The sequence below is a fragment of the Leucoraja erinacea genome, chromosome 19, assembly GCF_028641065.1.
Source record: "Leucoraja erinacea ecotype New England chromosome 19, Leri_hhj_1, whole genome shotgun sequence".
Taxonomy (NCBI): Eukaryota; Metazoa; Chordata; class Chondrichthyes; order Rajiformes; family Rajidae; genus Leucoraja; species Leucoraja erinaceus.
The window spans coordinates 9146216-9160408 of record NC_073395.1 but is presented as its reverse complement, the minus strand read 5'-3'; the positions used below and the strand labels follow the sequence as shown (position 1 = coordinate 9160408).

The following is a 14193-nucleotide window of genomic DNA, read 5'->3' as shown; positions in this document are numbered from 1 at the left end:
TAAGCTAAAAGGTATGCTTTTCTACCCATTGTTTTCAATGTCATTTATACACATTTTGAATTCATCTTACCAGTTGCAACGAACTCTCACTTGTAAGTTGGTTGGTCATACTGGGAAATATTATTTTGAAGGATCTGTGCAGAATTTGAGTCTTTGGTGTATTAGTTACAGAAAGTCATGAAAAGTTGTTGTTGGCACTTTGATATTTGGCTTGTTTGAACAAAAAGTGCATAGTACCGAATAAACGATTTTGCCTCTATAGAGTTAATATGTGTAGTTGATTATATCTTAACTATGTGTAGAGAGGTTGATTATTGATCAATTTCCCTTTTGGCACTATCCTGCACAATTGACTGATACCCTTTTACTACTTCTTTCCACAGTCACAGTTCCTAAATATTGTCAAATCAAAAAGTGATTTTATATACTGAATATTATCTCACAATAACCTTCCTGCTATTTAGCCAATCATGCATAGACTGGGTAACCAGTTTGGGGAACATCTTTGTTCAATTCATAAGTGTAATCTTGATCTTCTGGTGGCCTGTAACTTTAAATTTGTCCCATTTGCAATCTTACCTATATCCTATTCCTTTTGAGAGAATCTCGACATAAGCCCGAGGAACATTTCATTTTCTAATTAGGGCAGACCAGCGCATTGTGGTTCAGATGGCAGATATCAAGTCACTAGAATAGAGAGTGTAAAGAAATTACTCAAAAATAAAAATAGAATGCCAGAAGAACAATTTAATTAAATTGTCAAAAGGACTCTTAGCTAAAGCAGATAACCAGTAACAAATTAGTGATTAATTGTCTTGTTGTTTTTATTCTTAGGTCCTTCTCTGCCTATGGCTACAGTTGACATAAAGAATCCAGAAATTACCAATGTTCGATTTAATGCACAAGCTAATAATTTTGTATATGCCAAAGATAAGAAGAAAGTAAAAGGTAAAAAGAAGAAATTGACTAAGGCGGACATTGGCACACCAAGTAACTTCCAGTAAGCGTTCTTCATTGTTCAGTACAACAAATGGCTTTTTTTTTTAATTGCTTCTGCATGTTGATCTCTTTTTTCAATGATTTTGTATGAACTAATGGTTAATCAGTAAAATCTAACATTTGCTAACTGAAAGTTTCAGATTTATGAAACTGTAAAAGAGTTTTGTGATTCATGTTTTGTATGTTTCTCAATTCTTAACTCAGTTTTTATACTTACAAAATGTTTGCAGCATATTAAATGCATGTGATCATCATCATCTTGATGATAGCTTTAAAAAAAAAAAAAAGGTGAAGGTGTATTTCTGACATTTAAATTCTTGGTGTGCATAAATTTGAGGATGATGCCTGCAAGTTGTTAAGTGCACTGGTGTGAATTGGTTTCATTTGAATGCCATGTCTGAAGTTTTAACTACAAAATTAATTAAACGTACAAATCTAACTCGCTAGAAAATGTTTCAAATAAAAATTGATTCTTGATTTTTTTTTTCCTTTGTGCCTTTCAAATGCAACATCCTGTAACTTTCAGCATTTAAAATTAGCCGTGCTGTTTCCTTGTTTTTTTCTATTTATGCCATTTTTTTGTGTGCACCAGTTGCATCACTAGACATTGGTGTAATGTAACAGTATCTTAAACATTAATGTGCTACTTTATTTTTGAGAGAATTTGAAGTTAATTATATTATAAAATAATATTTGATCTATTGAAATATCTATTTCTTGTGGTTTATCTGTTAGTTTCTTTATGGAATTGTGACTGCTATTCTCTGTATAATGACAAAGGGCATCAAAATTATGGCATTTCCAATATTTTATTTTCTGTTATATTAAAAACATGTAGTTACTAAGGAAATGACAATTCCATAATCTAAGGTTACTTAATCATCTGTGTGGAACTGTCAGTAAAATCACCCCTGTTTTGCTACATATAATTTATTGTCTAAATCATGGCATGGCTTCGCTTCCATAGTGAAAGCCTAGGAAACCTATTAATGAAGAATTTGTTACTATTTTCTATAGCAATATGAACAAGGTAAACGTAGAATTCTTATTGCGTGCAGTTTTGGTCTCCAAATCTGAGGAAGGACATTATTGCCATAGAGGGAGTGCAGAGAAGGTTCACCAGACTGATTCCTGGGATGTCAGGACTGTCTTATGAAGAAAGACTGGATAGACTTGGTTTATACTCTCTAGAGTTTAGGAGATTGAGAGGGGATCTTATAGAAACTTACAAAATTCTTAAGGGGTTGGACAGGCTAGATGCAGGAAGATTGTTTCCGATGTTGGGGAAGTCCAGGACAAGGGGTCACAGCTTAAGGATAAGGGGGAAATCCTTTAAAACCGAGATGAGGAGAACTTTTTTCACACAGAGAGTGGTGAATCTCTGGAACTCTCTGCCACAGAGGGTAGTTGAGGCCAGTTCATTGGCTATATTTAAGAGGGAGTTAGATGTGGCCAAGGGGATCAGAGGGTATGGAGAAAAGGCAGGTACGGGATACTGAGTTGGATGATCAGCCATGATCATATTAAATGGCGGTGCAGGCTCGAAGGTCCGAATGGCCTACTCCTGCACCTAATTTCTATGTTTCTATGTTTCTATGTTTCTATTACGTACAAATCTTAATTTTATAAGATTTTATATGAACACCAGATGTCAATGCTATTAAGGGTCTTGCCATTAACTATATACTTCACCCATGCATTTGACTTCCCAACATGCAACACCTCACACTTGCTTGGCTTAAATCCCACCTGCCATTTTCTGTAAATGATCTACATCCCACTGTATCCTTTGACAGCCGCCCTCACTGTCTGCATCATTCGCATCATTTTTGGTGATGTCTGTAAACTTACTAGCTGACCTATCTACATTTACGTCCAAGTTGTTTTATATATTCCACAAACAGCAGAGGTCCCAGTGCAATTCCCTATGGAATACCACTAGCCACAGACCTGCACCCAGAATAACACCCTTCCACCAGTGCTCTCTGTCTTCTATGGATAAGCTAGATCTGAATCCAAATCGCTGTGGATTCCATGTATCTTAATCTTCTGAATCAGCCTACCATGAAGGACGTTTTAAATGTCTTACTGAAATCCGTTTAGACATCATCCACTGCCCTGCCCTCATCAATCATCAGGTTTTGGTCAGAACACATTTGGAGTATTGTGTGCAGTTCTGACATACAAAAAAAATCAGCTGATCACCTCCTCAGAAAGACTCCCATCGTTTATATGACATGACTTGCTATAGACAAGGTCATACTGATTGTCCCTAATTATTCCCAGTCACTGCCAAATGCGTGCAAATTCTATCCCAAAGAATCTTTTTAAATGGCTTCCCTATCATCAATCTGAGTCTCTAAGCATTCTGCACTTGAAGTTCGGGTATATGAGCATGCCACAGGGAAGCTAGATTAGATTTTGTGTATTCCCCTGCATTTTATTTGTCTGCGAACAGTTAAACAATAACCTTTGGAAAATGCACTGGAGCAACACTATTGACTAACTGTACTCCCTGTCACAACTTTCAAATGATTACAGAGAAAATGTATCTTTTGATTGCTCATTTGAATTTGGATTGCTAGCTATCCCCTAGCCTATATTTGTTTCCATCAAATCAATGTTGTTTAAAAAAAGCATCCTTTAAAATATAACTTTATAATTGAAAGTTGGATAATATTTCCATCTGTTTTATTTATAGGCATATAGGACATGTTGGCTGGGACCCAAACACTGGTTTTGATGTAAGTTAAAATCTTATTTTAATTTCAGTGAAGCATTTTGTTACATGTCTCCTAAAGCAATTATAGAATCGTCCTTTTTTTATGCATAATATTGGCCTTTCTGCCATGGTTTGACAATTGCAGTTTCAAAATTGAAGTTGAAGAGAAAATGTATGTGACCAAGTTTTTAACGTTGAATTAAATAGCGAGTGCTCTTCAGGCATTTCCTCTGTTATTTTACGGAAAATGAAGGAATTGACACTGGGATAAAGCTACATGTGCTGATAGCTCTTAATTGGTGCTTGAAACAAAATGCTTCAATATATCAGTTGTCATCAAGGAGTGTCATCATTTGGCCCCAAATGTAAAGTAGATTGAATGAACTCTCCATAATATCATGAATCTGCAAACTGGAGCTAGGATATTGTCATTGATGAATACCTATCATTATAAAAAATGTCAGCAGTCAGATGATCATAAGTTATTTGCTATATGCAGAGTGATCCTGCTTTGCTTTATCAGTTTGAAACTGCAATTAAGATTAAGCCTTACATTTTGGTAAAACTTAACTTCCTTTTGATGTTGCTATTATTGTCTTATATCGAGCTCTGATTACAGACAAATCTAGGGTGCGGTTCATGCATTGAATACGAACATAGTTGAGGAATGCAAGCTCAACGTGGTAAAGGATGAGTTTAGGGCCGAGTGGCATTGCCAGAATGGGATATCTCGTATGACAGACAAAACATTGCATTTCCTATCTAAGAATTGGATAAGGAATTCTACACCTAATCTTAACTGAGTACAATGATTCTTTGTAACGTGTAGTTGACCAAATCTTTCTTTCTTCACAAAACAAGCGTTTGGCCACAGCTTTAATTGGGACATGAAGTATATTTTACTTCCTAGACAGTTTTTGTTGAATCAATTTTAACTAATGCTGCAATATTTGTGATTTTACTTGCAGCTGAATAACCTGGATCCTGAATTAAAACATCTGTTTGACATGTGTGGTATTTCTGAGTCACAACTGAAGGACAAAGAAACATCAAAAATTATATATGATTTTATAGAGAAAAAGGGAGGAGTTGAAGCTGTGAAAAATGAACTGCGTAGACAGGGTAAGTTAATTTCCATATTTATCTGCGCCTTCAGGTCCAAAATGTTACTTGGCCTTGAAATTAATCAACAAAGTTGAAATCCAAAATAGTGGTTTACTCTTTGAATTGAACTTTTATTTCTTGCAGTTAGATCTTTGTTTTAGATTTTCAATTATACAGTGGCCCATGTGTTTTTTTTGGCTAAAATAATCAAGCAGCCTCTTCCAATTCATCTTTAAAACTTTGGGGATTAAATGATCTCCTCTCACTTACGCATTGAACAAAGGAAATTGCTTTTCCTATTCCCTTTTTAATCTATTTGTTAGGAATGTGGCCAGTTTAAAATACCTCTGGAAATAATCCTAACATTTATATTTGCTTTCAATAACAAGATTTCCATCTGTGTATTTTAACACTTTAATGTCCTTTTATAGTATATTGATATCGACACCGTCATTTGCTTTTGTAAATTTATTATTTTTTCCTTTGCATTTGTACTCTCCTTATTTTTGGTTAAGAAAATCATCCCCTTCCCAGGTCTCCCACTGGTAACTTCCCCTTCCCAGGTCTCCCACTGGTAACTTCCCTTTTCCAGGTCTCCCACTGGTAACTTCCACTTCCCAGGTCTCCCACTAGTACTTCCCCTTCCCAGGTCTCACACCAGTATTAACTTACCTGATCTCCCGGTGGCTCAGCAGTTCAACTCCCCCCTCCCTCCCTGTGGAACAGCATCCCTCTTCCCATCAGAACTGCCCCCTCCATCGACTCTTAAGTCAAGACTTAAAACTCATCTTTACTCTCAAGCCTTTCTTGTTGTCCTCTGAGGGAGGGCTATATGTATGTATTTATGTATGAATTTAATCTATGAACCAATGTTGTATGACGTTAGTACCTCCACCAATGTAAAGCACTTTGGTCAACGAGAGTTGTTTTTTAAATGTGCAATAGAAATAAAAGTGACTTGACCCATTCCCAATATGACCTTTCTGTCCTGGGCCCAGTGCAAATTGGAAGAACTGCACCTGATATTTCGCTTGGGTAGTTTACACCCCAGCGGTATGAACATTGACTTCTCTAACTTCAGATAGCCCTTGCTTTCTCTCTCCATCCCCTTCCCCTTCCCATGTATCCCACTAGTCTTGCTGTCTCCGACTACATTCTATATTTGTCCCATCCATTCCCTTGACATCAGTCTGAAGAAGGGTCTTGACTTGAAACGTCGCCCATTCCTTCTCTATAGAGATGCTGCCTCACTCCAGCATTTTGTGTCTACCTGCTTATTTTTGTCATCTTTCTACATTTCTACTTGCATTTAATCCCCATTTTATCTGCAGTTTATTAGTTTTGCCATGTCATTTGTATTCTGGTTCAGCTCAAATCTTTTTTTGGTAACTGTTAACTAACAGTTAACTATCTTTATCACCCAGTTATTTTGAGCCATGCCTCGCTTTCTTTTACATTCCAGCAAACTGAATTTATGTTTTAGCTTTATAAATTGCAGTTTAATTATATTGTGACTTATTTCTCATGTGTTTTCCAGTGACAGCATTAGTTATTAGTCTTTTCATTTTCCCTTGTCAGAGTACAACTATACTGATGTAAGAAGCTCTATTGCCGCGAGTCCTAAATTTGTGCTCATGCTCCTTTTTAAACCCAGTCAATATTAACCACATCATAAATCCTGAACTTTGCAATGAAATAGAACAGTTGTCCTTTTATCAGTCATTATTTTTCTCCAAATAAATAAACTTAATTTAATGTTTTCCTATTGGTTCATTGCTTTTAAAGGAACCTTTTTAAACTGGCTAATAAAAAAAATATGCTATAACAATTTTGAAGTACACATCTGATCTTATGAAAAAAGCCAGCTATCCTTGTACCTTCATCTTAATGAATATCTGTTGTAGCTCTATTAAAATTATAATATCTTTCTCAAGTGTCCAAATGTTGCACAGTATTTTGTATCATCCTAGTGATGAACAGTCCTATATAGGTTGGATAATTATAGTTTTAACATTGTTTAGAAACATAGAAACATAGAAATTAGGTGCAGGAGTAGGCCATTCGGACCTTCGAGCCTGCACCGCCATTCAATATGATCATGGCTGATCATCCAACTCAGTATCCCGTACCTGCCTTCTCTCCATACCCCCTGATCCCCTTAGCCACAAGGGCCACATCTAACTCCCTCTTAAATATAGCCAATGAACTGGCCTCAACTACCCTCTGTGGCAGAGAGTTCCAGAGATTCACCACTCTCTGCGTGAAAAAAGTTCTTCTCATCTCGGTTTTAAAGGATTTCCCCTTTATCCTTAAGCTGTGACCCCTTGTCCTGGACTTCCCCAACATCGGGAACAATCTTCCTGCATCTAGCCTGTCCAACCCCTTAAGAATTTTGTAAGTTTCTATAAGATCCCCTCTCAATCTTCTAAATTCTAGAGAGTATAAACCAAGTCTATCCAGTCTTTCTTCATAAGACAGTCCTGACATCCCAGGAATCAGTCTGGTGAACCGTCTCTGCACTCCCTCTATGGCAATAATGTCCTTCCTCAGATTTGGAAACCAAAACTGTACGCAATACTCCAGGTGTGGTCTCACCAAGACCCTGTACAACTGCAGTAGAACCTCTCTGCTCCTATACTCAAATCCTTTTGCAATGAAAGCTAACATACCATTCGCTTTCTTTACTGCCTGCTGCACCTGCATGCCTACCTTCAATGACTGGTGTACCATGACACCCAGGTCTCGCTGCATCTCCCCCTTTCCCAATCAGCCACCATTTAGATAATAGTCTGCTTTCCTGTTTTTGCCACCAAAATGGATAACCTCACATTTATCCACATTATACTGCATCTGCCAAACATTTGCCCACTCACCCAGCCTATCTAAGTCACCCTGCAGTCTCCTAGCATCCTCCTCACAGCTAACACTGCCCCCCAGCTTAGTGTCATCCGCAAACTTGGAGATATTGCCTTCAATTCCCTCATCCAGATCATTAATATATATTGTAAATAGCTGGGGTCCCAGTACTGAGCCTTGGGGTACCCCACTAGTCACTGCCTGCCATTGTGAAAAGGACCCGTTTACTCCTACTCTTTGCTTCCTGTTTGCCAGCCAGTTCTCTATCCACATCAATACTGAACCCCCAATGCCTTGTGCTTTAAGTTTGTATACTAATTTCTTATGTGGGACCTTGTCGATAGCCTTCTGGAAGTCCAGATACACCACATCCACTGGTTCTCCCCTATCCACGCTACTAGTTACATCCTCGAAAAATTCTATAAGATTCGTCAGACATGATTTACCTTTCGTAAATCCATGCTGACTTTGTCCAATGATTTCACCACTTTCCAAATGTGCTGCTATCCCATCTTTAATAACTGACTCTAGCAGTTTCCCCACTACCGATGTTAGACTAACTGGTCTGTAATTCCCCATTTTCTCTCTCCCTCCCTTCTTAAAAAGTGGGGTTACGTTTGCTACCCGCCAATCTTCAGGAACTACTCCAGAATTTAAAGAGTTTTGAAAGATTATTACTAATGCATCCACTATTTCTGGAGCTACTTCCTTAAGTACTCTGGGATGCAGCCTATCTGGCCCTGGGGATTTATCGGCCTTTAATCCATTCAATTTACCCAACACCACTTCCCGGCTAACCTGGATTTCACTCAATTCCTCCAACTCCTTTGACCCGCGGTCCCCTGCTATTTCCGGCAAATTATTTATGTCTTCCTTAGTGAAGACGGAACCAAAGTAGTTATTCAATTGGTCCGCCATATCCTTGTTCCCCATGATCAACTCCCCTGTTTCTGACTGCAAGGGACCTACATTTGTTTTAACTAATCTCTTTCTTTTCACATATCTATAAAAACTTTTGCAGTCAGTTTTTATGTTCCCTGCCAGTTTTCTTTCATAATCTATTTTTCCTTTCCTAATTAAGCCCTTTGTCCTCCTCTGCTGGTCTTTGAATTTCTCCCAGTCCTCCGGTATGCTGCTTTTTCTGGCTAATTTGTACGCATCATCCTTAGCTTTGATACTATCCCTGATTTCCCTTGTTATCCATGGATGTACTACCTTCCCTGATTTATTCTTTTGCCAAACTGGGATGAACAATTTTTGTAGTTCATCCATGCAGTCTTTAAATGTCTTCCATTGCATATCCACCGTCAACCCTTTTAGAATTAATTGCCAGTCAATCTTGGCCAATTCACGTCTCATACCCTCAAAGTTACCTTTCTTTAAGTTCAGAACCATTGTTTCTGAATTAACAATGTCACTCTCCATCCTAATGAAGAACTCAACCATATTATGTCACTCTTGCCCAAGGGGGCACGTACAACAAGACTGCTAACTAACCCTTCCTCATTACTCAATACCCAGTCTAAAATAGCCTGCTCTCTCGTTGGTTCCTCTACATGTTGATTTAGATAACTATCCCGCATACATTCCAAGAAATCCTCTTCCTCAGCACCCCTGCCAATTTGATTCACCCAATCTATATGTAGATTGAAGTCACCCATTATAACCGTTTTGCCTTTGTCGCACGCATTTCTAATTTCCTGTTTGATACCATCTCCAACTTCACTACTACTGTTAGGTGGCCTGTACACAACACCCACCAGCGTTTTCTGCCCCTTAGTGTTGTGCAGCTCTACCCATACCGATTCCACATCCTCCAAACTAATGTCCTTCCTTTCCATTGCATTAATCCCCTCTCTAATCAGTAACGCTACCCCACCTCCTTTTCCTTTCTGTCTATCCCTCCTGAATATTGAATATCCCTGGATGTTCAGCTCCCAGCCTTCGTCACCCTGGAGCCATGTCTCCATGATCCCAACTATATCATAGTCATTAATAGCTATCTGCACATTCAACTCATCCACCTTATTACGAATGCTCCTTGCATTGAGACACAAAGCCTTCAGGCTTGCTTTTACAACACTCTTACCCCTTACACAATTATGTTGAAAAGTGGCCCTTTTTGATTTTTGCCCTGGTTTTGTCTGCCTGCCACTTTTACTTTTCACCTTGCTACCTATTTCTTCTACCCTCATTTTACACCCTTCGGTCTCTACGCTCACACATTTAAGAAACCCTTTCCCTTTAACTCCATCCTCCACTGTCCCATTCAACACCCCACCCCCCTTATTCAGTTTAAAGCCACCCGTGTAGCAGTGGCAAACCTGCCTGCCAGAATGCTGGTCCCACACCTGTTAAGATGCAATCCGTCCCTTTTGTACAGTTCCCCCTTACCCCAAAACAGATCCCAGTGATCTAAGAATCTAAATCCCTGCCCCGTGCACCAGATCCTCAGCCACACGTTCAGGTCCCGTATCTCCCTGTTCCTGCTCTCGCCAGCACGGGGAACTGGAAGCAAACCGGAGATAACAACCCTGGAGGTCCTGTTTTTCAACATTTTTCCGAGCTCTCTAAAGTCACGTTGCAGAATATTCATCCCCTTCTTTCCGACATCGTTTGTGCCGACATACACTACCACTTCCGGATGTTCACCTTCGCCCTTGAGGATTTTCTGCACTCTGTCCGTGACATCCTGGATCCTGGCACCGGGAAGGCAGCACACCATCCTCGCATCCCGTCTGTTGCCGCAGTAACCCCTGTCCGTACCTCTCACGATGGAGTCTCCCACTACAATGGCCTTGCCTGCCTTAGGCCTTTTTGGTTTTGGCTCAACAGCCCTATTCGCATCACAGGCCAGTCCGCCGCTCACGTCTTCTGTCCCAACAGCTTCTAAGCGGATGAACCTGTTTACAAGAGGTACATCACCCGGGGACGTTGGCATTCCATGCTTCCCTCCCTTTCTCACTGTCTCCCACCTTCTCTCTTCCAGTACCTTAGGTGTAACAATCGTACTGTAGGACTTGCCGAGGAACGACTCCGTTTCTCGTACGAACCGGAGGTCATCCACTTGCTTCTCCAGTTCCCCAACACGGCCCTTCAGGAGCTCTACCTGGATGCATTTTTCACATTTGTAGCAGCCAGAGGCACCAGCGGTGTCCTTGACCTCCCACATACTGCAAGCATCGCACTGAATCAGCTTGCCTGACATCTCCTTCTTTCGTCTCCCTCTCAAGCGTATTGCGTGGTCTCCTCTCCGAAGACTCTCGAGCCAAAGACTCACACTTTTCTCACAGGGCACTTCCCTCACTAGGCCGCTCACTTACTGCCGCTCACAAAGAGCTGTCCTGTTTAAATTGACTGATAAATTGCCTGATTTACCAATTTACACAGCCAATTCCTCAGTTTTCAACTGTTTTCACCCCTCTCCTCACACTTGGGCTAGAGCCAATCAGTGGTATCTCTTGCTAATCTGTTGCTGCTGTTGTTCCTCCCAAATCTACAGCAGCAGTTTGACCTTCTCTCTTTTGGTGAAGGTTTTTTTTCCTATTTGGAGCAATATGTGCCTTTTTTAAAAAAAAATAAAAAAATTCTAGATGCTTTTTAAAAATCTCATTGTTTGATTGTGTCTCCTCGTACACCTTCCATTTTAAAGATCAATCTATGTGCATATCTGGAGTTTTTTGCCACCTCCTTTGTTAGAGAATGCTTAATTTCACTTTTACTGCAAATACTTGCATTTTTATGTTGGACTTTATCAACACACTTACCTCCATCTCTAAGGTATACAAAAATGCTGGAGAAACTCAGCGGGTGCAGCAGCATCTATGGAGCGAAGGAAATAGGCAACGTTTCGGGCCGAAACCCTTCTTCATGCTCCTTAGATGCTGCTGCACCCGCTAAGTTTCGCCAGCATTTTTGTGTACCTTCGATTTTCCAGCATCTGCAGTTCCTTCTAAAATACCTCCATCTCTAGTTGTATTAGAGATACAATCTTTGCATGGAGATTTGATGTCGTTGACCAATTCTGTGCTCATGACCATTTCCAATTCATAAACTGAGAACTATCCCAGTGCAGATCTTTGAACATGCATTAAGCCATCGTACCAAATTAATCTTGTACGATTATTTGCTTTGTTAATTTTCTTTGGCAAAGGTATCATATGCCACTCTCCCCTCCTTTGGCATAATATCAATTTCAGAGAGATGTCATGAAAAATGATGCAAACCTTTCTTCCTTTTCCTAGAATACATCTTCAGTCCTACCAGTATTTTTATTGTTCTTTAAATATTTACCACCAATTGCATTTAGCACAAAATAAATTGTATTGTTTGACATTAATTTTATAGGTTCACCATGGTGGTATGGTAGGTAATTGACCAAAGAATGGGCTTGCATGCAGTTTCTTTTCAAAAACTTTTCATAGATCAAGCATAATATTATTTGAAAGGAATGCACTAACATTTGCAGTTAGTTTTAAAGATTCCAGCTTCTCAAACTCGGGATTACTCAAACAAGGTCTCTGGCGCTGTAAGGCATCAATTGTGCCGCCATTGTTTTTAGTAACATGGCCGGTCACCTTGACTATATAGAACACATCCAGGCAAATGAGTAATGTTTTCCATTGTGTCATTTACTAAGTAAACAAGGTCCACTTCTAGGTAACTATATGTTTATTGCTCTTGCACTTTTTTGTCAGATTTCCTCCAAGTGTGGCAGAGCATATTTTTTACATGCTCATTAGTCAACTTTTGTTTACATTTCATCATTACTTGAATATATTTTGTGTACTGTTTTAACAGTTGGAATAAAATGTTGGATTTATTTTCTACTAAAGTGAATCTTTGGGGAATGATTTGTGAAATTGTCACTCAGTTTAAAATAGTGGCGCAGTTGACACCCATTACCTGCACTTGGATTCTTAAATAAATATCCTTTCTTGGGAAATATGCAAAAAAAGAATGGGGCTGCTGTGCAGATCCTGAGCCTATGCACAGCAGGTACAGGCACATGACGAGAATCATTTTAGTTATCTGACACCAAATTTAAATTCTAACGATGCACAAGAATGGCTAAACTTTCAAGTCGCATCATATTTGATTTGAGGAGTGTTTTCTAATGCAAATTGCCTTGGCACATTGATTCACATAGTTGATTGGCAGAGAGGCACTTTGCATTTCAATCAACATTAACTTGTTAGCTGTCATCCCATTAAACTTTATCTTCAAATTCAGGTTTTATGTTTTGTGGAGATAGTAAACATACCTGTGAATTCACTTCATGGTAGTTGTGATTTAATATTTGTGAGAGTTCAAAATAAAACTGCATGGTGTGCTGTATGCTCACTAAATCTTATTCTGCTGTGACGTTGGTAATAACCTAATGAAATCCCAAAGCATGCTGTCGTTTGCAAATGATGGAGTTCTTATATTATTTCAACATTCATTTTAATTGTTTTAATAATCCTGGCGGCCAGGCAAAATGTCACGGATAAAAGAGAAAAGTTTTGGGAAAATTGAATTTCAAAGCTGATAAAGCACGTTTTGAGATGCGGAGAAAGAAGAAAGGTGGAATCAGGAAGGACCATGGTTGAAAGGTTGGAGAAATTAATTGACAGAATGGGCGATTGAGTTACAGCAGAAGCACTGTTGCACCGATGACAGCAACATCATTACTTGATGTATTGTCTGTCAGACTAATGTGCTTAGGCCAAATGATGAGGAGGCCTTCCTTGCATTAAGCCAAAGGCCAAAAGACCAGAAAAAATGGAGAATGAAACAAATAAGTGACTTAAAGCTTAGAATCACACTTGTAAAGATTATGTACATTGTTCACAGAAACCACATTCGCTTTCTAGAAGCAGGACTCCCTCAAGTTGAGTGGCCTGTCTGTTTAACAGGGCTCTAGCAATATTTTAGCAGCATTTGAGAATAAAGAGATTTATCTGTGAATATCACAGGCTTGGTTCACCTTTTTGTATAGTTGTGTAATTCAGGTGTCCTTGAAGTGCTGGGGTGCTTATTTTCTTGTTCCATAGCACTTGAAGTAACTGCCAGTTTCTCGATCAGTGGGCCCATTCTTCGAAGACTTAGTGGTGTAGCATATGTTCCTGGAGCTTTTTAATATGATAACTGTGACATTGACTTCTGAATTTCTGCCAGGTCTGAGGTACAAGAGGGAGGTTGGCTGCAAGTTATGACATGTGATCTAATGCTTCACTAATTGTAGATGGCCTATTTAGGACAGAGTTAAATTGCTTAGTCCACCCCTCTGTGATCTTTGTTTCTTTTCAGTGATGGGATGTTAGTCCACCTGCACTTAGTAGAACCAGCAACATCTGAAAACCAAGTACATTTTAGAGTAGCTTAGAATCTTTTAGTTTTCCTGATTGGCACATAGCTGGGAGTAGAGAAGGCTGAATGCCATTCTTTTCTCCAGCATGAGCATGTAGGAATGAAGAGCCCACCTGTTCAATAAACCTCGACAATGATGAGGAGGTGTGGACATAGAACAT

General features: G+C 39.3%; 1 protein-coding gene across 1 annotated transcript in view; it reads left to right on the top strand.

Annotated features, from left to right (window-relative positions):
• The window catches only part of LOC129706188 (actin nucleation-promoting factor WASL-like), a 59132-nt gene that overhangs the window by 37010 nt on the left and 7929 nt on the right, over positions 1 to 14193 (top strand). The window contains exons 6-8 of the mRNA XM_055650248.1: positions 835 to 1000; positions 3701 to 3743; positions 4690 to 4843. Of these exons, the coding sequence (XP_055506223.1) occupies positions 835 to 1000; positions 3701 to 3743; positions 4690 to 4843 (363 nt within the window). The remainder of the gene's footprint in view (positions 1 to 834; positions 1001 to 3700; positions 3744 to 4689; positions 4844 to 14193) is intronic.